General features: G+C 39.1%; 2 protein-coding genes across 4 annotated transcripts; one reads left to right on the top strand and one right to left on the bottom strand.

The window, feature by feature from the left end:
- On the bottom strand, positions 1-24,203 carry acp1 (acid phosphatase 1). Of its 3 annotated transcripts, none has more exons than XM_040125305.1 (7): positions 24,104-24,203; positions 12,244-12,336; positions 10,801-10,874; positions 9,951-10,064; positions 5,152-5,213; positions 4,190-4,295; positions 1-296 (listed from the first exon to the last, which is right to left on the bottom strand). In XM_040125305.1, the coding sequence occupies exons 2-7, from the start codon at positions 12,284-12,286 to the stop codon at positions 219-221; spliced, it is 477 nt and encodes a 158-aa protein (XP_039981239.1). In that variant the 5' UTR covers positions 12,287-12,336; positions 24,104-24,203; the 3' UTR covers positions 1-218. The 3 variants fall into 3 exon arrangements, with proteins under 3 accessions (XP_039981239.1, XP_039981240.1, XP_039981238.1); XM_040125306.1 differs by lacking the exons at positions 9,951-10,064; positions 24,104-24,203 and adding exons at positions 10,135-10,248; positions 23,693-23,794; XM_040125304.1 differs by lacking the exon at positions 24,104-24,203 and adding an exon at positions 23,693-23,794.
- On the top strand, positions 23,773-27,205 carry fam110c (family with sequence similarity 110 member C). The gene is given in 2 exon segments (XM_040125303.1): positions 23,773-24,429; positions 24,432-27,205. Coding segments are annotated over 2 exon segments (1,035 nt in total). The 5' UTR covers positions 23,773-23,793; the 3' UTR covers positions 24,831-27,205.

Here is a 27,205-nt window from a genome sequence, read left to right as displayed (position 1 = left end):
TAATTTGTTTATTTATGTTATTAATCACCTGAATTCACAGTCTACAAACTCTTCCACACAGCACTGTTCTAAGTGTACACAATGTGTGGTTCCTATGACATGTACAACACTGAAACAAAGTGCTTTCAGTGACATCCACAACAGGGTTATACTGATGAGTGCTTGTGTTACACAGCCAAAACACTTTTGGTGGAAGGATTGTTTCAGGTCGGACGATGTTAGGAGTTCGCCTCCAGAAACGCTTCGCAGCAGCGTACACACTGGTCGTACACTTTTTCAAAGTCTTTGTCACTTCCCTAAGAGACAAGACGTAAAGAAAACAAAAGGGAAATTAAAATACATTTCAGTCAAACACTGATAGCTGAATCATCACATACGTGTGTTTGATTTTTGTTTTAACTGATGGCAAATAATTGAAATAAACTGATATTCAGTATAGCTGTAGACCTGTGAAGCCCCTTCTAATATGTGGTTTGAAAACACACAAAACCTTATAAAATGTCAGTTTCTTACTCAAGCAGTAAATTATATCTTCTCCCTGTCTGAGAACCACGTTGTTAAATTGGTCTGAAGGAAACGGATCCTATTTTGATGCCAACTGGCTTCAATTCGTTGAGTGCTGAAGCCAACACTCAAAGTAGTAACATAGCTTTTCTTGAGTTAGCAATATACTGCCAAAAGCAGGAGTACGACCCTGAGCGTTCAAAGAGGTGGGTTTATGCTGAAACCTTGAGACATTTATACGGAAAAACCTTTCTGGTTCCAGAAAAACCTCATTACTACCAATTCTGTAAGAAGTCTGATATAAAAATATAATTAAATCTATTCCAACCCACTGGCTCAAGTGAACGGAGACAAGAGATTATTGAAAATGAATTAATTTCAAGATTTTTATATGATCCTGTGTAGTAACTGAAACCCCAACACAACTAAGGCTGCAGCTAACGATTATTTCCATTGGTTATTGTTTCAATTAATACCATGATTGTTAAGACAATAAAATGTAAGAAAGCTGTCATAATGGCCATCACAATTTCCCAAAGCCCAAAAGCTGTAGCCAGTTATTACTTTTGCATTTTGCCTTGATAAATGACTCCAATGATGACCCCGTATTAGAGTAGTTGGTGAATAATTTTCTTTTAATGGACTAACTGATTAAATGAGTGACTGTTTCAGTTCTAAACATAACTATGTGAGCTGTCTAATACTAAAATAGCTGAGTCTTCAGCCACACTAGCAACTCTGTGAGGTTGTTCTTAGACACAGCAGTGCTTTGAGGTAAATGCTCACATCAGCATGTTAAAACGGATGATAAAATTGTTTACCATGTTTACATTCTAATTTTAGTCTGATTAGGAACACAAAGTACAGCCGAAGATGATGGAAATGTTATTAGTTTAGCAGGTATTTGGTCATAAACCAAAGCATTGGACAAATTGAAATTTTGACCCAATGGTGGCGCTAGAGGAAAAGTTAAACGATCACCCAAATCAATACAATTGATCCTCTTGGGACACTGAATATATGTAAAACTTTCATGATAATCAATCCAACAAGTGATATTTCAGTCTGGACCATAGTGGTGCCATCCCTGGGGCCATGCACTAATGTGTCCAAAAACAGGTCTGGTGGTGCTATTACTGCCGAAAAAACAGTGGGCACAGTTGAAAAGTTTATATTTGAGTTAAATGAACTGGAGTTATCTAAGTGACGAATATTATAAATGACTGAATTCTGTTAAGAAAGTAGTTTTTCAGGATCTTTAAAGTTAAAATTAAAGCTGTTTAGTTGTAAATTAAAACTGGTAAAACTTTTTAATAAATGCCAAGCATTGGAAAGGTGCTTCAATTGCGTGAGGTAATCATTCACACTAAATGGACAATAAAATGTACAGTATGTCTCCATTTATCCTGACACACTGACATTGACCATCTGGTTCCCCGTTGCTCACTTTGGTATCATGCCATGTGGTTGTCGGCAAGGGACCACAATCCAATATTCTTTAAGTGTCCAAACCACACAGACTGTAAAGAGCATTCACCGCTTCTTTTGGCAGAAAGAGCTACACAAAGACACACTTGTACTGATGAAAACAGAAAGAAACATGGTGTTCAAAGTCAAAATATGAGACAAATGAATACAACTGCCTACAGTCACATAGAATGTGGTCAACCACATCCTCTTCTTGCAGCCACACCACTAATAATTTGAGGACAGTTTTATCTTGGGATCCTGGCTCAACAAGCGAAGCACAGATAGAGTATAATTAGGCCAATAGAGCTCTAGACACACATTCTCAATCAAGATCATTCAAGAAATTACTACTTTTAGACCTAAATTACTATTTATTCATATAAGTTATGAAAATATAAAATATTTGGGTGTCCTATTAAGTTATATTTTTTTAAAATGTAATGACTATTTACAATTTATCATCACTGATCAATCTTTCAAACCTTACAACATTTAATCCCTCCAATTTTCCCACTATTGCCTTTTCTCAATCATAACCCTCGAAAAGATGAAAAGCAGCCAAGGACCCATGTCCAAATACTTTGGCACGACTTTTAACTGCAGAGAAAGCATGTAGGGGAACAAAAGGGATGAGTGAGCCATGAAGCGTGAAAAGGCAAACCAATCTGATGCCAGAAAATACTTCTTAGAGTGATGTCAAAGAAATTAAATAATGATTGTGTAAAATTCGTTTATTGTGGTGTTTACTGGGCTGGAAAGGCTGTACAACAAATTTTCGGTGATTGAATTTTAGGCATTTATTAGAAACAAGTGAGCAAGGAACTGACTGTGCTGCCATTTTACTGCTATTGCCCACTGTGTTCTGATTTGGTGCTGTTTATTTCATGAAACGGGCCAGGACATGATCTCATGTCTTCCTATGGCGTGAGTTCTCCCCAGAACTACCACATGCACCTGAAGACAGACATGTTCTATCCAAAACTATGCTCTTTCAATAAACTCCTAGTGACCTTTTGTTCTCCGTAAATCCCTTCTCATGATATGTAGTATTTTGAAAAGGTTTGCAGCCACTGAAGGAAGAGAATTAAATTTTTTGTGTTATTTCCAAATACAACTAACAGTTGACTTTCACCGTGCACCACCAAATAGTTTTAAGATCAAAGTTTTAAAATTTGAAAACGTATGTTCTCAGTCGGCTTTTAACTGTGAGCTGTTTTGAGGTGGGCGGGAGTCTGAGCAAAGTACATACCTCCATGCTCCAATCAGAATTTAGCAAGATTTGAATCAAAATGTGATGTCACGTGGGGTTGATTGCTTATCAAATCAAATCAATCAAATCATCATGTCAAACCATATTCATACAGTCCTGATGAAGCAGAATAACTGTATGAAAAGTATCTTGAGTGTTTTACTTCTACTTTGTTAAACTCTTAAAAAATAATAAATAGTTTAGCTTGTAAACATCAATTTTAAGTGGCAATTTTAAGTATTTGAAGTTAATGTGTTGATTGCTAAGTTGGTTAATTAAAGGATAAGTATTTTGTGGTCTTATCATCACAAATCTCATGAAAACTCCAAAACCAAGTAGTTTGTCAATTTCTCAATACTTTCTGACTTCCCTACCCTGTCTGTGGCACTTAGCCCCAAGTCCATGGGTTCATACTGAAGACATGTGTTGTTAAAACCGATCAAAAATATATAGTTTACTTTTTATAGAAGGCTTACTCCTTTTTCTTAATATAAAAGTTGAGCTCCGCAGTTTTTAGCAAATGTTGCTACAACAGGTTTAAGTCTTGCATTGTTTGGGGACTATTTAAAGCCACAGATTTCTACACATTTGGTAGAGTAGTCTGTGTTTACAGCAGCAGCACTGTGATTGAGGGATTGACTCAAGGTAAACCACAGCGGATCATGTTCATAAAGGAACATGTCACAGTGTTAAGAACTAGGACTGAGTTTAACTCGTCCACATTGGAATTACAGTGTACATGCTCAGTAAACACTTTGGGAAATACACTGAGAACATTAAATCTATTGTCCTTTAATAAAAACAGCTTGAATTTTGAGTTTCCAAATGTATTCATTTTATTTTGATTGATAATACTGGACAATTCATTGTATCCTCCCAATGTGGGGATCATTAAGATCAGACACGGAGGAATCATCTTTATTATGCTTGAAGATATTCAACATGAGAATTTACTTTAATACTTACATAATACGGGTCTTTGATGATCAGCTGCTTTTGAGGGTCATATGAACCAAGAAGCTCAATCTTTGCTCTGTAGTTTTTCACAGAGTTTGCTTTCCTTTTCAAGTCACTGTGAAGACAAGAGCAAGCACATAACTTCACGAGAGCAGGAAACAAGGAAAACACACAAGGATTTAACACGTGATATCTGGACAGAAAAAAAAAGGATTTATCCCACATGCTGTGCCATCGTGTTTAAAAGACTTCAAATAATAGGCAGAATATAGCAAATCCATGATACTGACATTATGTATATGATTAACTTCCTCGCAAAGCACAACAGTAAAACAGTTCCATAACATTCATACCAACAAATTCACTCATACAGGAATTAAAACAACTAAAACAGTTCTGTTAAAGAAAACTAAACATGGACAGATTAGCCTTTTGTTGAGGACAAGGTCTCATTTTCTCAGTCTGGTCAGCTTAACATTTATGGAGGAAAAAAAAAAATGTGGGAGAGAAAGGGGAAAAAACTGCCCAAAGAGCAAAGACGAGGCATCCAAAGAACTCAGTAAGCTGCTTACAGATCAGATCTGCCATAGGCATGTGATCTCAAAATGATCCCTAAACGTTCAAAGTAGCAAAAAATATCCCTCCCCTTGACCTCTGGAAAGAGCTTAAGAAAGGATATTGCTCATTAAAGGGAGGCATTCACCTACACGTTAGTTATAGCTCAATGTTACCGCCATTTTCATGTGTGTGTGAAGGAATAGCACACGTCACTGTCAAAAACGTCAGCTGGGACAACCTGCCTTGATCCCTTTTTAGGGCAAATGTGTTTGTTTTTTCTAACCAAGGCAAAACATTAATAAGTAAGACAAGACATTTAACACATGACACCTGTGTTTCCAGCGACTGCGTGTCCAACTGTGATCCACATTAAGAGAAAACATACACTGCTGCTGCAGGCTGAAATACTGTACCTCAAATTGCTCTCATCCATGCAGAGAATGTACTCAAAGCTCATGAAATCTTCCTTGGTCACCTGAAAGTGGGGAAGAAATGCGGGACAAAACAAATATTACTTTTGGCTCCGTGTGGAAACACAGTATGGCCCGCAGAGCCTCTCGCCAGTCCTTTGGAGACTGTACCATCTTATGCGGTAAAAATCAATCACTTCCCATACAACAATAAAGACTGTGTGGTCATTGAAATACACATTTATAGTTGTTGTCCCTAAGATGTTCATGAAATCAAACCCCCTTTTTGATTCTGTTTACGGTCGGCATTTGTTCATCAGTAGCCACTCATTGCATCCCACTGATCTGCGTCAACATTACAACCAGTTACCCGTTTCATGTGGAGTTCTTGAACTGTAGTAGCATTATGTAGAAGTTTTTACAATAATGGGTCGATCTTTTGTTTGTCACGTGCACGAGGACCCACATGAACACACGAGGACACGAACGCAGGAGACGTGATACATATTCCTGCCAATGGTTTCACACTATTCCAATGACCTACAGGTTGCAATACAAATATTATTTAACACATTTGTTAGACCCCAAGGATACATACAATAGGTTCTGGTGAGTAACACTGAATGCAAACATCATTTTTTTGTCGTTTGTTAACCAAAAAAAAAACTCCACGGGGTACCTTTAAGTTACTGCTGATGCAAACTAAACATTTCCCACAGCTGCTTTAGATTGACAAAACATGGGGTGGCTCTTATTGTTAAACTGGCACAGGAAGCACAATGTGTTCGCCATTTCTTTGTCAGTATATCACTTTCAATTTTGCAAGAGAGTAATAAAACAATAAGGAGCAGCCACAGTGAGCTGTTACATGAAGAGTTGTTCCTCCACAGCAAGGTAGCCAACTTTACTGTGCTCTGCTGTTGTGTGGAAAACTACTCAAGCTGTGCATAGCATGAAATCACATCTGTAAGCAAGTGGAGGGGTGTTGTGCAAAGTGCTCTCTCTGCTCGGTGATAATTTAATGTAACAAACACCAATAAAAAATAAATGAATTTAAAAAACAGGCCGTTATAAACCATTCACAGTGCGTCACGGTAGCAGTACGTTTCGATAGTCAATTTATAGAAATACTGGGGGCTTTCAACTGGCATAAAGGAGATGGTGAGGGCAGCATGAGTCAAATGACAGAAGAGATGAAAAAAAGACATGACTAAAACTCCTGCAATATTCCAGATAGTCAGTTATGGACACATTCACTCACAGAGACAACTATGGTCATTAATGCAACATCATAGGAGTAAACAAAAATAGTCAAAACAAACATCTAAGTCGTACTAAATCCATATCTATATTCTTGGCTGTAGCCACTAGGTCATTCTATTTTCCATCTGAACACTCTCACACCCTTTCTCTCACACACAATGGTAATCTCTGGCTATGATATACACAGAGGGTGTTGATCTCAGAGCTCCTGTCTACCTCGCGCTCTCACAACCTCACTGGAACAGTGGTAATCCCCTATCAAAAAAGCCTCATGCGAGCCCCCCCTCCGCTTTCACTGTGAATGAGGCCTGAGCAGGGAGACACACCTAGCACAGTTCAAAAGACTAGAAACTCTGATGAAGATGTGAAGGGATGATACTGTGAAATTGTTTGAAGATAATCTATAACAGGCCCTTGCCACGGAAGACATTTTGAGATGACACAGTAGGAGAAGCAAAGGCATAAATAATAAAAATGAATGATGGCTGATTTCCACTTATCTGCTTTAGCTTTAGGGTCCTGGTGTTGTTCATGCTGACCCACTGTCACACTGTCTTACTGGGGTACATAAATTAGTGCAGAATCATAGTTTTTGTTATTGGTAATATCTATGTGTGCTGTAAAAAAGGGCCTACTGCCCCAAACACTTTATTTTAAGTCTATATAACCATTTAAAAATTTCTAATAAATAGTATTAATAGTTTAGTCATTTTAAAATATACTACTTATACTACTACATACTTGTATGTAGACACCAACAACTGTGGAGAGAGACAGGAAAAGGCAGGTGAGGGAGAGAAAGGGGATGACATGCAGCAAAGGGCCCGGGCTAGATTCTAAGCCAGGTCGCTACGGTAAGGACTCAGCCTTAACATATGGTACGCACTTAACCAGGTAAGCTACCAATGCTCCCCGAATTACAGCTTTTCCTACGAAGACATATTTTATTTTATTACAACCCAATTTTACTATATTGTCATTCATTATCTCTTTATACACCAGCCTTCACTTATTGGCGTCCGCAGGAATTGGAGCACATACATTAATAAATGCTTACATGTACTTACAGCTACATGATAGCGTGTTATAAACTATTTAATGACTGTTTATATATGCATATAAATAAACAGGGGGTTGAGTCACCAAAACATTGCTACTGGGCGAAGACCTCATCTTGACTCATAATTAGTGAGCAGGATGTTGTGTATTTTCACGTTATTTTTCGTGATAGTGGTGGGAAAGACTTGGAACTCAGGCTGTATCTGTGCAGCATCAAAACCAAAGTGATGACAGGTAAAATCAATGTGACTGCAAAAGGACAATGATATTTTGGCTGAAAGTGATGCTCGTTCCTCAAATGTTGATTCATCATTGAGCATGAACATAAAAATTCAATTCTCTTAAATCAAATAACTCGTTGGTAATTTTTGATAATTCACTAAACACTCCAAATAGTCTGTCACGCCTAACTTTGGACCATGTTTGCTTTATTAAACAAATACGTTTGTTTAAAAACCAAGGTATCCCCAAATAGACAACCTCCCACTTGGCCAGTCTGCTTGGATACTGGCGGCGGCAGAAGTTCAGTTAAGTTCACTCAGTAAAAAATTGGGGGACAGAGAGGAAAAAATAGAGGGTGGGAGCAAAAACCAGAGACAGAAATGAAAAGGGTGATAAAGGAAAAGCGGAAAGAGCAAAAGCTTGTCAAAGCTCATTGTGTGGATTTGGCTGGGTTTAAGCCAAGATTTGAGCCTCCCCATCCCTGCTTTGAGGAGATTAGATGAGGGTCTGACTGAACGGGTTTGCAGAAAGACAAACCAAGAAGACGGCAGATCTCAAGCACAGGGTGAAACTCCAGAATTCTCTCAGGGAAACATAAAAAGACTGTGTTAAGGGCATAGGGGAGTAGGAGTTGCACTGAGGATAAGCCAGCAAAGCATACGGCCCGAAGGCTCTACATAGACAAAAATCTTGGTGTAATTTCAGGCATATTTCAGGATTTGAAACACATGTTTCGAGGTAATACAATGATTGCTACACACCACTAGCATCAGTATGCACAGCAGTATACAATACACACAAGCCTGGCCAAGAGGTTCTTTCTCACTCTCACAGACAGTCAAACACACATACAACACAAGGTATGTCTAAGATAGTAACACTACCATCCCGAAATTCATGTCAGAAACCCTGGAAAATTGTGTGTCATTCCAATTAGGAAATATGGACAACGGGTTTAGTTACTACGTATTTTGTTACTAAGTGTATTGAGAAAAATGTTCCTGAAAAGATTACATATATTAAAAAGAGAAAGAAAAAAAAGAAAAAAAGATAGAAAGTACAAAGCTACAGAGAAATAAAAGCATATTTTGAACTGCTCAAATGGAAATCAGAAGCACATGGGCACAGAGACAGGACTAAATATACTGTAGAGACAGAATATCTAGTGATACTTTTGTATTCTGAGAAACAATAAAAACTGTAATTTAGCAATTAAGTGTCTTGCCCCCTTCTTTGAATTTGCTGACTTGACTTTGTTTGCTTACTTTAAAACTGAAACAAAGCCGAAACATGAAGCTGCAGTTTATATTGTAGGACAAAGTTTAAACCTGTCTTGTCTGGAAAGAGTCATGTGATCTCTTAAACCCTATTGTTGTGTCCTCAGAAGCTGAACCCGGCTGCTGTCTCCTGTAGAGTTCACCTAACTTTCACAAGAGGTCACTGTATCTGAGGTTTGGGCTACACTGGCTGTACACGCTGGACTTTTATTTCTACTGCTCAAAACATTTTAATAGAAAGACTTATTATCTTTCGCCATATCTGAGGGTTCAAAGGCAACTCCCACGTGACTGTGAAACAGATTTGAAAATGTGTCACATCTGTGTCAACTCATTATGAAAGCCAGACAAAAGAAAATTTATGTCAACTAAATAATTACTAATACGCCACACAAGTCCAGTTCATGCAAAGACGACATCAGAAAACCTGGCCATATCCCATAGCAGATTTACAGAGGCTAATACATTTTACTGATCATAAATACAGGAATTTGAATGTAAATGAAATGCAAAGCCACAGAAATTAAAGTTCGATGTAGGATTTTCCTATAGGGGCAAATTTTTCTACAATGAGATGTTAAGATGTTTTGAGGTGTTTTGTATTACTGATTCTGGTGTTATTCTAATTCTATATTAGAGTTTTATATTTAAATTTAAGTCAGAAATTGTCCTTATTTTATATTAAAATAACACCAAGTTTTGTTTGTGCAAATATGAAAGTAGCCTATCAGTGATTTCACAGCCAGTTAAGCTGCAGTTCAGTTGAACCTGTGCTTGTTTTGACAGAGCAATCATTATGAATGTGTTAAACCCAGTAAAATAACCATTTAATTGAACCTGTTCTAAACCAGAGCTACAACATGCTAATCATACGCTAAGGGTCAACAGCCACTGGCTGTGTAGTAGGCATCATCTTACCAACGTCGCTCATACATACAAACATCAATGAGGTGAGAGGAGCCATGGGACATCTGGTTTTACCTGTTGGGCCCTGTGGCTTGTCTCAATGCCATGCTTCCTGAGACAGGCCAAACCGCGGGCGTCTGGTGAGCTGCCTATATTCCAGTCGGATGTGGCACCACTGTCTATGACCCACTGCAACAACAGAGAGCAAAAGAGGGGCGCTAACTACTTCTAAGATAGATGTAGAGTTGGGTGGTCGTACCTGCCTGGCCACATGGCGCATGGGCACGCTATGCCTCTTCATGCAGGCTTGCCCGCGGTGGTCTGGAGGGTTTCCTATCTCATAGGTGGAGGTGGCAGCACTGTCTATCCTCCACTACACCGAGCAGAGCACGTGGAACAATAACACAGCAAAAATGACTCAAACTCCCACACACAGAGAAGTTATAGGTGGTGCAGCATTTGCAGGACAATGGTGTACTCTTGAGGACAGAATGAGCAGTGAGATTCAAAAACTGGATTTTATGTCAAATGTTCTGAATGAAACACATCCTGCACTCATTCATGATCTTTACAGACTGCCAGCAGATCATAATTATATATTATTAGGTCTGATAATGATGGACTATTTTACTCCAGTTTAGACATCTTATATCAATGTCCTGTATTTTCCACTTGAACCACAGTGTCACCAGTACTTCATATATGAATACTGACATATACTCAATAATCGGGTGTTGAATAAAACTCCCTTTAAATATTTCGTGTTTATCACCCAACACAATCACTCTGGACAGGGCTCTTTTTAATCTGCGGCCAATAACAATTCATCTCTCACTAATATCAGTTAACAGTAACTAACAGAATGCTTTGCTTTGCATGCTTTGAAAATGGTTAGCAGTAATGTATTGTTAAAGGATGATATTACCTTATCAACAACACCAGCATCTGTTGCCATCTTCCGGAAGACTGCTTCAGCAATGGGGGATCTGCAAATATTCCCTGTTCAAAACCGCAAACAAAATATGATGTTTTTAAAAATTTAAATGAGTCTCATATTTACCATGAGTAATACACAAGAGCTCAATACACACTACACATAATATTTTGTATTTTTAAGCTCAGATGCTCAGCTAAATTACACAATATATCTGAAGACAAAATAGCATGATACACCATTCAACCGCAACATTAAAACCAGTTACCAGTTTTAAGGTTATGGCTTAATCGTGCATATATACAGTATATATAGTAGGGTCGAAATAAATATATAAATATATGTGTATATATTTATATATACACATATATTTGTATATTTACACACACACACATATACATATATATACACACACACACACACACACACATATACATATATAAATATATATATAAATATATACACACATATACACACACACACACATATATATATATATATATATATATATATATATATATATACACACACACGCACACACACACGCGCACATGTATACACATGAAGTGATCTGCAGGAGGAGTGGGTGAAAATTCTTAAATTGAGAATAGAAAGACTCTTAACTGGCTAAAAAAAAGTGTGATATCCGCCAAAGGGTTTATTTTTTTCATGGTACAGCTACATGGTACTGCCTTTTGAAGAAAGCCTCACTTTAAGGAGTTGGATTTATTTCTTTTCACTTGAAAGAAAAATCATCAAAATATGGAATTTGCCCAAACAACTGTATCATGTGATAGATGATTTTATCCAGGTCACCCATCCCAATAACATCTTTAACACGCTATCTTCTGATCTGATAACCTGACATCATAAACACATCCATGTTTTTTATTCAACCCACCTGACTTCTTTACACATCCTTCACTTAAATTAACTGCAACTTGGTCACTTGAGTAGCACAAACTTCCTGCACCCTCATAGTTCTGGCGACATTGACGACGAGTACGAACCACTTTGCAGATCAGGGAGAGTTAAAACCGAGCAGCCCTCAGGGTGAACTCTGACCTGTCGTACACTGACTGAGATTATCTCGGGGACGCCGTCACCAAAACTCCTCTCTCATATTAATCAGGGTAACGTTACTCAGCGTTTCTACAAAACCTACTATAAGTAATCCCTGTTCCAGGCACACATAGACAGACAGCAGCTGTTTCAAAATAACCAGCTTGTATGAAAAGTTTATGTGTTAGTTGACACATCTTACTCATTCATTTAATACAGCGATTTAGCTAGCTGACAAAACCTCAGCTAGCGCTGGTAGGGAGGCCTGGCAACGCCCAATACATTACTACAGTATTGTAAATTATTGTACTGGGCAGTATTTGTTGAGTATTTTAAACATGAGCTTATTTTCGATTAATAGCCGTGTCTTACCAAGGCAAACGAACAAAACCGACTTCGTACTACTGTCCGCCATGTTGTTCTGAAGGGTCCTGTATGACGCCGCAGGTGGTGGCCAACTAGTGCCTGAAAAAAAACAAAAAACAAACTTGAGCCTCCCCATGTCTGCTTTTTAAAACTCATATTTACTTAGATAGATATGATGAAAAGGCTGAAGAAATGACGATACATAATTTTGAGTACTGAAAACTCACTTTTCCTTAAGTCAAAAGAAATCCCTGAAGCTTTTGGGAAAATGTTTAAAGCTTAAAACATTCCTGTTAAAATGATCATGTGCTTATTTACCAGTGAAAATGTATTGTTGTAACAAATTTCGTTTCCCGTTCACATTGACATTGACTAAGATTTACTAACATTAAGTACATTTACTTAAAGTCCCCCTCCACTCAGAAAAGTGTTTCAGTCAAAGTTACTTCTCTTTGATGTTCCAGGTTCACTGTGCTGTCTTTGACACACAAAGGCTGTTTTCAAATTCATCTGCTGAAAGTGAAAAATTTGTCTTTGCTCACCTAAAATCTGAATATGGAAACTTGAAGCCTGCATATCACATACATTGAGAATGGACTTTCAGTGATGTAGGAGACATCTTGTAACCAGTAGATAAACACTTGAAATGTAAATATTGGCATAACCTATTCATAGATTCTGGATTTTTCAATGAGGGGTGAGGCCTGAGTAACACTTAAGAATTTCTTTAACTTTTTTTTAATAGCAAAACCATATCAGACATAATTATCATTCAGAGTGGAGTATTTTTATATTGTTATGTACAAGTATTTGGACAGTGACACAGTTTTAGTAATGATGCCTCTGTACATCACCACAATGGATTTGAAACGAACCCATCAAGATGTGATTGAAGTGTAGACTTTCAGCTTTAATTCAAGGGGTTTAACAAAATCATCATATTAACCGTTTAAGAATTACAGCCATTTTAATACATGGCTTTATACATGGTCCCCCAAAGTAATTGGTAAGATTGACTGACAATCAGTTTCATGGCCAAGTGTGGCCTGTTCCCTCATTATTTCAGAACAAATTAAGCAGATAAAAGCTCTGGAGTTGACTCCAAGTGTGGAATTTGCATTCGGTAGCTGTTCATGGGACCTCTAAATATGTGGTTATTAAAAAAAATTAAGATTTTTAATTTAAAACTAATTATCATTGTCATTATTTGTTAATTTGATGCATTTTTGTAGATTAAACTATAAGCTCAACAATGGACAACTACAACAGTGAAATGCTAATTACAAATAAAGGCATTAGTAATAATAATGCAGTGATATATGTAATAATATAAAGTAGCACTCAAAAAGGAGCCATCCAGCTTATTTAAGTACATATTGCTGATATTTGTAAACTGCACAGGTTCATTCTTGTTACAAACACTTGTTCTTTCAAGCCAGTCCTTTGGTATCTAGTAAAAAAAAAAAATCATATTTTTGTCAGACAGGAAAGAACACATTTGTGATGATTTGAAACATGTGCAAATCTGGCTCACTAGCCTGTAACAGTCACTTTAACTTATTGCTAGCTTTGAAGTGTATAATAAATGTTAAAGTTACCAGGAGAAAAACAAACCTTTATCATCTTATGAAAGAACTTTTCAGATCCCTCCTCAGAGATACAACCTGGCTACAGTCTATTCATTTACAAGTGTAAATCAACTGTCAAGCTGATGTCAGCGTACAACATTGGCAAATCTTAGCTTGAGGTCACGTCAGTCGATAAGAGTCCCATTGACCCTTTAATAAGATACAGTGTTCCCTATTTATAGACTCCTGAGGCCTTCCCATATCCTGAATAATGCTTTGCTGAGTTCTGTGAAATACACAGGTCATGAGAAAATCCTGGACCCGGCCAGAGTAGCGACTTTTTTTTATCAACAGATTACTTGGTTTTGTACAACATTCTTTCTTTACTGTGAGGTGAGCTTTTGCCTCACATCTATGGAAAAATCCCAGTTTCCAACTGAAGAAAAAGGCTCAGCGTCTCATGTATGATATTCAGGTAGGTTTTGCCTACCCACAGAGTCAGTTTTCTGTCAATAGTATGAAGAACAACATTATTGTGACACCAATGCATTTCGTCTTGTGGCCTTCATCAGGTGTTGGTCTCACAATTAAGTTGTTCTTTATACCAGAAGTTTTGACCTCTACCTCTGCATCTGTGGGAGCACAGTGCAAGAAGTGCACAGCCTGGGAGTAACGGCTAAGGCACAAGTGTCTCTTAAACTACAAGTACCACATGAGCCACTAAGCCTCAAAGGTAAAATGAACGCTGTGATGCCATTAAAATAATGTTATTTTCACAGGAGATACTGGAAGTTTAATCTGCACCCAATGAAGAACATGAGACCAAACAGAACAAAAGTGTGGTTTTTACTTTCAGTTGTCCATTGACTTATGTGTTTGTGATGCCAGCAACCGCAGCATCCTAGTGATGCTCAGCTACGCATCTGGAGGTTACTGGAAGCCAAAATAAAGAGATTCTGGAAAGAGCTTTTTAAGAACTGTAATGGTCAAAAACAAGTCCTGGTGACTGAATAAATACAACAGGATGTTCTTAACTCTGCCCCTAAAACCTTAATTGAAGGCTTTCAGTACTGGCAGAACGACTGAAGAGAAACACCAGAGAAGTAGAGGCCAAAGAAATAAACCTGAATTGTAAAAAAGTATCTAGTGTATTCGCAGCTATAATGCACAAAGAGCAGATCAAACAAGATCATCATAAACTGAACAGTAGGCTGCTGTGGCTGTTACTTTCTTTCATTAACTCCTTTTCCCTGGTGTATTGAGCCTGGGTCTTCTGTGTAGCCAGTGCTGGGGACTATTCATTATGAAGAAGAGACGAAAGGATGCCTGGAATGGACAGCAGACTGTGACGAGATGCTCCAAATGCCAACAATTTGAAAGGGATTCACAGATGATTGTAGAGTGATGGGGCATGCAGTGTTTTGTTTGTGAAATGCTCCTTAAGAACAGAAATAATAATTGAACCAGTAAATCACCAGTTAACTTACTATTCCTGTTGAGTCTGTTTTCTTTAAAAAATATCGCTTTTTAAAATCATCTTTACAGTTTCATTTACAGAGGCCTGTGCCTGCAAGTGATTTGCCACCGTGGAATGTCTGAGGATGTTTGTTTCTTTATAATTATGTGTGTTGGGGTGAGAAGCAAAGGAAGGGGGCTAAAATGTCTCAAATTTAACAATGAGATGCAGATGCAGAAGTTGCCGGGAAAAAAAACTATATTCAGCACTGGTTCCTCCCTCAATCCCCCTCTTCCATGACAACCCTGTCCATGTACATGAATGGAAATGATTCATCACATTTTTCTGAGTTTACACTGGTGAAACAAAGGGTTCTATATGAGTAATTCTACTGGATGAACTACAAGAAATAGCTGAGCCCAGCAGAATGGCCAGACATGGCTGTGTTTGATCGGCGGACACTGAATATCTTTTAATTTAGGATTTAGGTGTATTTCTAGATCAGTTACTGGGTAATTTTATTTTCCCCTCCCCAAAGCCAGCTGTAGGTTTTCTATGATCTCTTAAGAAGGACTTATCATGCATTTACCTATTTACCCCTATCTGATTATATATTCCTTTAATCATTTGGATTTTTGCATCGTATGAGGGAACTTGCTTGGAAATGATGTGTCCAATTGGGCGGATAAAGTGCCACAGTGTTAAGGAAAGAAAGAAAGTATGTAGTTTTGTAGTGGGGTATTATATTAATCAACTTCCTGATCCCTGTTACAGCAAACATACATGTCAGATGACGCTGTTAAACTTTGAACATGAGACATGAAGAGATATTACACCACTCTGTGTATCAAAAACTACAACGAACCAAGTTTGTTGTTTTCTATAAATATGCTATCTAAAAATAAAGCAGCATTATTAAAAAAAAGAAGCTGAGCTGTTTTGCAAAGAATGGTTTCATGTTTTTAATTGCTGTCTTAACTGTGCTGAGAGCATTAACTTAATCCTGGTAAAATGTTCCAAACCAAGTTAGAAAACCAGTAAATAGCAACTTTTCATTGCTGGTCATAACCTACGTTCATTATCAAGTTCATGTGCTCAAAACCTTTTATGCAGTTAGCACAGCAGCGTTTTCTGGGCCAAAGCGTGAATGTGTTTCTGAGAGACATAGCAGGAAGTAGCCTTGTTCTCTTTCACAATCAGCCACCACCTTTAGTGTGCATATCTACACCGCACTTAAAACCTCTGCACGCTCTTTGCCAGACTGTTAGGTGAAAACCTCACACATGTACACATTTAAGCTCAGGCTGAAATTTGAATTCTCCAAACTTTTGTGTAATGAAATACAGTGTAACGTATATTGATACTGCAGCTATTGTTTTGCCATTTCATTTTTCAAAAAGTAATGAAATGGTTTTTAGATGTAGCTTATTATTAGAAATAGTGGCTGTGTCCGAAATCACTCCCTATTTACTATATATTGCCCTCAAAGTGCCCTCGAAAAAAAAGTAGGCTGTGTAATAAATCACCCCCCTTGTTCACTCATTCACTACTCCCTGTATAAGAGACACTAAACAGTTCACTCAATAGTGAGCAGTAAATTCAGATTTCGGACACTCACTCATCATTGTCACTTTACGTCATCGCTGACAGCTGAGATGCAAAACGGCGATTTTCACATCAACATCAACATGTTGCAATGTGGGATTTTTAGCAGAAAGTATTGATTTTTGGACACTCAAATAAAATGCCGGACAGCAAATGTAGTGAACGATTTAGTAAACAGAGAGTTATGTTGGACACAGCCATAGTGTTTAAAATTAAAGTGCTTTATTTGACACAGGTATTTTTATATTGGATATATATTTTGAGCTCCATGTTAGGGACTTAAAGAGTTCGCACACACTTAGTGAATAAATACTTGACTGTTTTCTTTCCTTTCTTGGCCACTTTTTTGTTTATTTGACATGTAAGCAATCACAATCTTACCCCCGTTTGTCTTAATCTGATTTGACATCCACCAGTTTGCTTTTCATCTGCTCCACATTATGAGGCATTCAAGGGATGCATGTTACAGATGTTCTTCTACAGAAAATCCAAGTACCCATGGGCCAGAGCATGGGATTTCACCGGCTTTACATTCGCAGAGTTGTCAGGCACACTGATTTTTCTTTAACATAAGTGGTTTTGAATTTTTGTGCTGTTGCCTCCCTTGGTTCCCAGGGAGGCAACAGCAACTGCTAGCTAAGAGAATAAGATGATTGGTTGTGCTCAGATTTGCAGATGTGACTGGAGGAGTCAGGCAAACAAGACCACTTTTTCTGTATGGCACTGATTAAGGCTTAATATAAAGGAAATTGCACAGGAAATAGATATATATTAGCCAAGACAAGTACAAATGCAGAGCTAGCAGTTAGTAAATCCTGGCCTACGTTCTGTGGAGCTGATACAAGAGAATAATTCAAGCTCGTGTTAACTTTATGATTTAAGATGTAGGATTTCAAGACTTAAAATTTTGCTTTGTTCCTTCAAGTATGGCTCTCATTACTTTTAAAGTTTGGTTCTGATATTGTAATGTCACTGGTTTTATCTTATGTGTGTCACAATTTCTCACCACAGTGAAAGATTTTAATCATTTCAATATAAATATAACAAAAAAAAAAATGGATTGGTTGTTTTTCCAGAGAAACTCTACATGTTTATGCTCATTACTACAGAAATTTATGTATCTACTAAAGTGGGATTATCTTATTTAGACCTAAAATCTAAATGTAAATAATGGGCCTGTTTTGTGTAGAAAAGGATTAGCTAGTGCTGACCACACCAGACTATCTGGCTACATTCAGATAAATTTCACGTGTTGTCCTCATTAGAGATTTTATCTTTGATGCTATTATTATTACAGTTTTTTTCTGACCTTCAGTGATTTCTTAAAATGCAGCTGTGATGCAAAAGTGTACCGCAGGGGATGGCAGTACACCATGACACACCATGTTTGGTGCGGTTACGGGTGCAACAAGAGCACACCCATCAGTCAGTGCATTAAACGTACTTAACTAACTGAGTTGCTGAATTAGTAACTGTCATGTAAATGAGAAATATCATCACCGTAATCATGGTAGGGGAGGAGAGAAACCTGGTTTCCCCGGGTAGATTTCTCCTGGAGAATGCAGATTTCTCTGCCGTGTGTGCAGCTAAGCTAGTTTCTAATCAGCTTTTTACAAGTGTGCATGTGCAAGACAAAGACAGAGACAGTAAAATGGAGCGATGCGTCCTCATATTTCAAATAATTTTGTCAAAAATCTGACTGAAGAAACTGAAACTAACACAAAGTAGCCTCCAGAAGTCTAAATCAGTCTGTTTCCACCACTGAACATTTGACAATTAAATTCACACACTTCTTTGCTTTGAGGAAAAGCTTTGCTCTTACTGTCTATCTGTCCTCGCACTGTCAGACTTTTTTGACAAGTGGAGAGAAGCGATAAAGACAGCACTAATGTATTCTCTCCTTATAATGTTGATACGGCAAACGTGTTAGCAAAGAGTTGCATACTTACACATCCAGCACATACACAGCAACATTATCATTCATTTGCAGTCATCTTTCCAGTCACCTAGCGAACGTCCAACGTTCTCTCTTTTTTTAGCTCTGTTTTAAATTTCCTCTAACTCATGAGGCAAATATCTGGCTCTTTAGCTGCTAAACACTCCACTATGTTCACCATTCTGGCCACTACCTTTTTCTGTCTGCTGTGTGCTGCTGAGCTGGTAGCACGCTGAGGTTTTATCAGAGCTTTTTAATTAAAACCAGCTGACGGATGGGGCCAAAAAGAAAAAAATAATGATGAGAGCAGTGAGAGGGAAACAAAACAGTTAAGCTGATGTGTGTAAAACACTGAGCTGCATGACGAAGCTTCATAGAGCCGAGGAATACTGCAGCATCAGAGGATAATTCTCTGTGGGTGCATCACTATGAGCGACACCTTTCACATTACATATAGTGATTTGATCCATTGCGAGTATAAAAATATTGATCGGAGCAGCTTTAAATATCTGCACCTTCTGATATCCTTTTGCCTGTGAATGAAACGGATTCTCTTCAGGTTGGTTTCTGTCCTCAGGCCAAAAATGAAAAAAATACGTTAAGAGAAAAGGAAAATTAAAATATGTGATGTACTGTACCAAGAAAAAACATTGCAGCACTAATCCTCCAAACAAAGTTGCTTTCAGAAATACAGTAAGATGAGCCAGTGTTAAATAGACACTGACTAATTGAGTGGAAGGTGATGGCGACCTTGTATTCCTGGTAATTAGCACTGCATGCGTAATTACCAATTAACAGTTACTTTACATAACACTCAAACAATAACTGCAAGTAAAAGATGCCTGCACCAATTATATCTGATAATTTGCAAGCCATTTTTAATTGAGTCAGCCAGTTTCATTCACGTCTCAAGGATGGATGGTAATTATTGTGAATGACTCAATAAAAACACAATTAGCAGACGATGCAGTCCTGCATTAAAGTGTAGAATATGTTTTTCCAACTAGCAGCATAAGTTAAGGATTCAATAGAAGTGAGAGGGCTCCTGGGGAAAGTGACTAATGGCGTCAGTGTTCATGTTTACTCTGCTCTCCTCCATCTCCTCCTGAGTCTGCTCCATTTCCCCTTTTCCAATTAAGCAGAAACAGATTTCACCATTCAAATAACACACTAAATGATTGTAAACACTGCTGCTACACTTAGCTTCAACTCCAACGTTAGAATTCGAAAGAGGTAACACAGGACTTTTTGAAGTCGTGTGTCTGTTTGCAACCCCGAGCTAAAGAACAGAAAAAGAGGTGTGTGCTATTGTACGTGTAACAATCTTTCTGATGTTGGGAGTGAGGACATTTTGGCAAGTACTCATTTTGGCCAAACCTTCAAAGGACTTTTTATAGTAATTTGGGGTGTATTTTATTCCTTTATTTTAATCCTTTATTAATGAGTCAATGGCAGAGAGACGATAAGAAATGAGGGGAGAGAGACATGCAGAATGACATGCAACAAAGGTCCCCTGGCTGAACTCAAACCATGGACGTTGTGGCTCATGATCAGTCCCTTAAACTTATAGCTGCATAAAAATGCTGTTCAGACCTAATTGATTCTGATTTTGTATCAAGAGGAAGAGAAAAAGTCCCAAGTGACTTTGGAAAGAGGGTTCATTGTTGGGGCACGGAATGGCATGGTTTGGGTCCACTTGTCCGCTTAGAGGGAAGTGTCGCTGCGAATCAATACAAAGTTTTTCTGTGTGATCACCTTTATTGTATGATGAAACATTGCTATCCTGATGGGAGTGGTCTCCTCCAGGATGACAATGTCCCCCATCCACAGGGCACGAGGGGTCACTGAACGGTTTGATGAGTATGAAATGATGCGCATCATAAGCTATGGATTTCACAGTCACCCGATCTCAACCCAATTGAACACTTATGGGAGATTTTGACCGACATGTTAGACAACGATCTCCACCACCATCATCAAAACACCAAATGAGGGAATATCTTTTGGAAGAATGTTGTTCATCCCTCCAGAGAATCAGAATCCATGCCAAGACGCTTTGATGCTGTTCTGGCGTCACGTGGTGGCCACCCACCTTACTAAGACACTTTATGATGGTTCTTCCTTTAGTTCGTGTCCCTTCTGTATATAATATTTTGATGAGCTTATTGGTCATTGCCCATTTTTCTTCAGCAACTATAAACACCATTGTACATCAGCAATTTGTGCAGTACTTCAAACTGATAATTCTACACATAGCAATAGCCAAAGGACTGTTTCCTGAAATTTTATTTAATGGAATCTATCAGTAACATGTCCACCTCCTATTCCTAATCTTTACATTCAAATTAATAGATTAATGCCTCTTAACCTTGCATCCTTGAGAGGAGTCATTAATCATAGTGACACATCCTGCATGCCTCTGTTTAGCATGAGATTTCGAAATCTGAGAACTTATCTCAAGGTCATCGGGATTCATTAGAAGTGGAGATGAAGGATGAATAAAATACAAGTACACGCTGCTGAATCCCCAAATGAACTGTTCTTTCTGATTTTAGGGAAGCCAATCAAAAGAAATCACATGGATGAATAAATGCAACCCGCACGAAAACCAGATGTAGTACAATAATTATGTACAAATATAATATAAATAAAAAATATTGAGCCCACGTAAATGATTCAAGAGGAATCATTAAAAAGGCCTTTAGGTCATTGTTTCTTCTCAGTCAGCCCTCAGTTAAACTAAGAAGCAGAAAGATAAGAGTTGTTCTTATTATTGATGCTGGATGATTTCAGTAACAAATGCAGTATGGGGTGTTTGCTCTTAAAAGAGAGTATAGAAGTAAGGACTTGAATCTGTCTTGTTGGGTAATTGATGACTTAGTGAAACGACTTTCACACTTCGTATTCCAGTGCTGCCCTCTGCCTTTTGAACAAGTACACCTGGTGATCTGGTAACTTTAAGGTTCAGCTTGTACACAGATGTTTCAGATTCTGGTTCAGCGAATGTTTCCAATTACACAAAGAAGCAGAGAACAGGGAATCAGTTACAACCACTTAATTTTTATGATAGGATTAGCATTTTTTCTATTCCATACGTTTCTTTCAAGCCTTTTACCTTGCAGCTTTTGCAAGCCAAGGTTTCAACATACTTGCTGAATACTGTTGTGCCAGTGTTAGTGCTTGGAGTGGGTATTAACATGTGTACGAGTTTGAATAAATTCATCCTTATGCCACTTTCTCTCACTAAGCACACATACCACTCACACACGTGTCTACAGTGACGTGAAAAAGGAACAGAGGAGGAACATCTAAACAGGCCAATGCATTTTGGAAACTCGTCCTGTGGACTGATGAGGTTAAAATAGAACTTTTGGCCACTATGAGCAAAGATATGTTTGGAGAAAAAAAGTGCAGAGTTTCATGAAGAGAACACCTCTCCAACTGTTCAGCACGGCGGTGGATCGATCAGGCTTTGGGCTCGTGTTGCAGCCAGTGGCACGTGAAACATTTCATTGATAGAGGGAAGAATGGATTCGATTAAATACCTGGGAGGCCCAAATGTTTTCACGCCAGTGTATATCCCGTGAAAAATATGAGCAAAACCTATTTTTTAAACCCACTAACTGAAGGCACAGAGCTGTAAGAATGGCACTGTCACCCGGTCAGTTATTCACTGTCATTCATTCCTGTAACATTGGTCTAGTTTGGTTTCAGGAGCAGCATTACCTCTAGGGGCCGCTAGTGAGGATTTTGCCCTCTGGAAAAACCCCCAGCTGAACCTTTTGGTCAGAAAATTGCTCAATGTAATCACTCACTTAGCAACACTTAGTGGAAAGTCTGTTAAAAATCCTCTGTAGAGCAGAGCTGTGCTGAAATGAAAGAGAGTTTTCTCTGTTGCGGCAACTTTCTCACTCTGTTTTTGTTGTTGTTGTTGTTGTTGTTATTTTTGGTTGATTGTTGTCGCAATCTTTTTTTTATTACACGCTTGTATTGCACATCTGTCCGATCAGTTACCACTGCTTTTCTTCACAGTACCACCATGTGATACCACACTAGCAAATGTTTACGATGGTCGCACATGTACAAAATTCGACATGCCTGTCTTCATTGTCACTGGTGATTACTTACTCACTGGTGTGTACTTACTCAGGCTACTTATGTATATGAACAGATGAAAGGAAGCCAGTATGTTCTGGTAGTACAGAACACCAAGACATGCAGGTAGCAGTACTGGCAGTACGATGGACTGGAGATCTACTGATTTGTTTAAATATAATTTAGTGTTTTATAGTTTCAGCAGAATGATAAATTATATACAATAATCCAGTTATATACAGCCACTGAGGACAACCAAGACCAAAATCTTGATGTAAAAACCCATCAAACGTCTTTCCGCTTTGAGTCTTTAGGATTGCACAATACTGTTTTGACAGCTTTGACAAATAATAACTGTCACATACCCGCCTGTAACAATCCCAGTGTGAGACATCATACACACTGTGAATGATCCAAGGGTGAATAGGCTGGGGTAAACATTTATTGCGCAATATTAGCACCGTAACGAGTGCTAAGCCTCTTCGATGAGTCAGGTGAATGAGTCAGTTGAGGATAGTAGCAAGTTATTAGAAAAGATAGAAACAAGTTTTTTTTTTGTTTTTTTTTGGTGGGAGATAATGTAAGAGTTTGTCCTGTACTGAGAAACAAGGATAAAAGCCCACATTTCCACCAGGGAGAAGAGGAATAGTGTCAGCTTTCACTGTTCTCACCGGGGATGGTATCAGGTATACTTTGAACAGGCTTATGTTTGGTTAAAACTAGCCTTGCACAGGAAGGGTGGGGTAATGTGTTGTGTGTTTGAACAGACAAGGTGAAATGTGTCGTGGTACTTGCTCAGGCAAAGAACGGGCTTGCATGGAATCTTGCCTTATCTCTAACACTCGAGAGGCTGTACACCACAGGACTGCCGGCTCCTCTAGACACAACTGATTTGAATGTTCATCCAAACCACAATGGAGACCACCAGTGGCACCACAAAAATCCTGGAGAAGGGTCCCGAATACCTCCGAAAACAAATGGAACTGGAGAGTGAGACAAAGGGACGCATGAGTGCTGTGGAGAGGCTGGCTGCGAGCAAACTGAAATATGTCAAAAGCCAGCAGGTGGTCAACTCAACTCAGGGGCCAGCCGTCAGTCTCGGATCGGCGTCCGTGAGCAGCACGGGGTCCTCGAACCGCAGCTCGAACCGCGCCGTCGCGGGGAGCAACTCAACAGACAATACAGGTGGTGCTCAAATCTGCTCACCGGGGCAGGTACGTCGGTCCAGCTCCAAGAAACGACCGGACTCTCTGCTACTTTACCGGCAGAAATGTGAGTTACTGAGGGGCGCGGCGAACGACCGCAAACACCACATAACGCGTAAACTGCTGCTTAACACCGTGAATAATAATGTCCCGTTACTCGAGGCGGCAGAGAAGGAAAGTGAGTCTGAGGGCAACAAGGACAAATCCCCCGCACCTGGGGGAACAGCGAGGGAGCGTAGCTCACGTGTTGTTACCTCCCAGTCAGGAGGAGGAGGAGGAATGGCGTCGCAGCACAAGGAGGCACTGATTCTAGGACAGAGGGGACAGCTGCTCTCCTGACTGTCCCCGAGTTTGAGAGGAGGGCCGGCAAGGGGGTCGGCCGGTCCCACTCGGACATCAGCTCCAGGTACTCCAAAAACTTCGCAGACTTCGACGCCTTTTTCAAGTACTGCGGGCTGGACGGCGAGGTCGTCGAGTCCCTGGGGAGGGAGAACTTCTCGGCGCGCTCGGATGAAATCGCGATAAACATCCGGAGCGTCAGCGTGTCCACATCGGACGGCGGCTTCTCCAGGAGCAGCGGGGAAAGCGATGGCCTGCAGGAGGGCGAGCTGCATAGGAAGATAGGCCGGGGGACGTCGGTCGTTGAGCGCAATGCACGTATTATCAAATGGCTGTACAGCTGCAAAAATGCCACACAGACTGGTAAAAGGTTACGAGACCTTGACTGAGATGATGATTTGTTTTTTTGTGTTTTTTTTTTTTTTTGGGGGGGGGGTGTTCTTCAGAAGCCTATGCTTACCTGAGGCCGATGATGTATTTGATCCATTTATCACATTTTATTGCAGACCATACATCAGAACACTGTCTGAGAAAGAGGAAATGGCCATGTATGTATCTCCTCAGTGACTCACTCAGACATGGCTCTTTGAAAGCCAACAGCTAAGATAAAATGTCTGGCTTCTGGTTGTGGAAAACACTGACTTTTGCCAGTATTTCTCTACTGTGCTATATGTGTTCTCAATCTGGAGTGCACGTGTGTGTGGGCCACAAGGACTTCTGGGTGCCTAAATTATTGTTTTCTTCCGCCTTTGTGCAAACTTACATGTGTGTGCCAATTCCAGCTGACACTTCTGGGAGCAAATGAAGATTTAGAGTGTCTGCTTCTGCTCAGACTTGCATAGAGGTACCTGGCTGTGTTCTCCGTCAGGCACAGCGCACAGACACGCCCTCGTGAAAACACTCAGATACAAAAATGTTATTTTCCTCGAAAATCTTTACCTTTCAAGATGTTTGTTTACGTGTAGTTTAGTCTGTCAAACCGTGCACTCTACACAGTTTTACAACACATTTGCAGAGTGCAAAGTGCAGTTCTGCGTTAAACGTCAAAGCTTTGTGTGTGGATATGTGCACACTTGAAGACACACACCATGATACACAAATCCAGAAAGGTCCATATATTTCAACTTCAGCAGCAGGGACATTCAGCAAAAATTAGCCACTTGCCAAAAATGCTAAAACACTGATACCAGTCAGCAACTAAATAACTAATTCTAAACCCAGTTCAATCAACGGCACTTTAAAATTTTTGAATTTGAATACTTAATAGTTTAGCTTAAATAATTCGTTACCACTTTCTAATAAGAAACCCTTAGTTAAGAGTTTATAAATTGCAATGGCTTTTATAATGGTTCATAAATCCTTTACTAATTATCTATAGGTCCGCTATAAGCTGCTAATAAGAGCAAATTGTGGGTTGCCAGGTTGGGAAAAATTCTTCGGCTCGTGTTTATCCTTTTTATTTTGGTAATCATGCAGTTACAAATGTTGGTAATCCTATTGTTGGTAATTCAAATTCCCTGCAAGCTAAGTGCTCATCAATCACTCAACGGGATTTTCCACAATCTAGCAACCCAGAAACTTTTTTTATTAATTGCTTATACCTGATCTATAAAGAATTACTAAATTATTTATTATCCATTATAAAGCCATTAGTTGCAACTTATAAAGCCTTTACAAGGGCTGACGTATTAGAACGTGGTACCGATAATTCTAGATAAAGGCTTAGAGCTCAAGTTATGGCACTGAGATTCTTGCCAGAAACAATTCTGAGTGTCGAATATGGCTGTTCATCAATTATGTTCCTCAGCTGGGCCTAAAAGTGACCTTGAATCCCAATGTATGTAACCTGCCTCTTAAATTCATAATCCAATGAGTGCACTCCCTACTCCGCTATGTCACCCTCTCTTCAGGTGACCTTGTACATTCCATTACATTAACACAGAAACACACACACCAGAGTTTCACATCAAAAATTGTCAACACGAGAGCTGTGCTCCTTACACATTATTGTGATTGAGTGTTTCTTATTGGCAGCAATGAAACTGGTAAAACCATCAAATTTCACTGCAGCCAGACTAAACAGCTTGAAGGATGTGGTTATTTTCCAGCCTGTGTGAGAGGAATGTACTTAGTAATCTGATGGGCTTATGTCCAGTGACCCGTTGTAACTGTATCTCCACTTCCAAGGTAGGAAGGCACTTCTCTGCCTGCTTTGTCTCTTCACCAGCTTCTCTCGCTTTCTTTCTTTCAGCCAACTTTCTTTTGCTGATCAAAGCGCAGAGGGTGGTAGCACGAGTGGGGGAAAAAAAGGCAAGGGACAGGCTATTGTTGATTCATTGTGTTGACAGAATTACCACAAACTGGTTTCTCTCTAACACATGCAGAAAACAAACTATTTACATATATTTGAGTGGATACACAACACTCAGCTGCACTCGACTATTTCACAGCAGGACAAGTTGTTTGTTGCCAGAACTCAAAGTGGCTTCTGAATATTCACTTAACATTTGTATTGTAAGTGCAGAATATGTGATGTGATTAGTGACTGAACATATACACTGCTTGCATTGCTGTGGGCTTGTATCTTCTTTTATTTTTTATTTTCTTTAAAGTAAAAATGTTACTCTGCTGTCAGACAACTTTACCAAAGCCTGAAATAACAACAATAACTGCAGTGTCACCCGACTCCTTACCCAAACCAGGGTCAATCCACCACTTCAGACTGATTTCGCTGTTGCCTGTGTAACACTGTGTTATACTGAAG

The sequence above is a fragment of the Xiphias gladius genome, chromosome 4 (assembly GCF_016859285.1).
Source record: "Xiphias gladius isolate SHS-SW01 ecotype Sanya breed wild chromosome 4, ASM1685928v1, whole genome shotgun sequence".
Classification (NCBI taxonomy): Eukaryota; Metazoa; Chordata; class Actinopteri; order Istiophoriformes; family Xiphiidae; genus Xiphias; species Xiphias gladius.
Note: the sequence above shows the minus strand (reverse complement) of the source record. Positions and strands in the feature narration are given on the sequence as shown.

Coding starts and splice junctions, on each gene's coding strand:
- acp1 (XM_040125305.1), bottom strand. CDS start 12,286: ATGGCGGACAGTAGTACGAAGTCGGTTTTGTTCGTTTGCCTTG. Junction 10,065..10,800: donor ATGCTGGTGTTGTTGATAAG/GTAATATCATCC, acceptor CTGTTGTTGCAG/TGGGTCATAGACAGTGGTGC. Junction 4,296..5,151: donor ATGGATGAGAGCAATTTGAG/GTACAGTATTTC, acceptor TTGTCTTCACAG/TGACTTGAAAAGGAAAGCAA.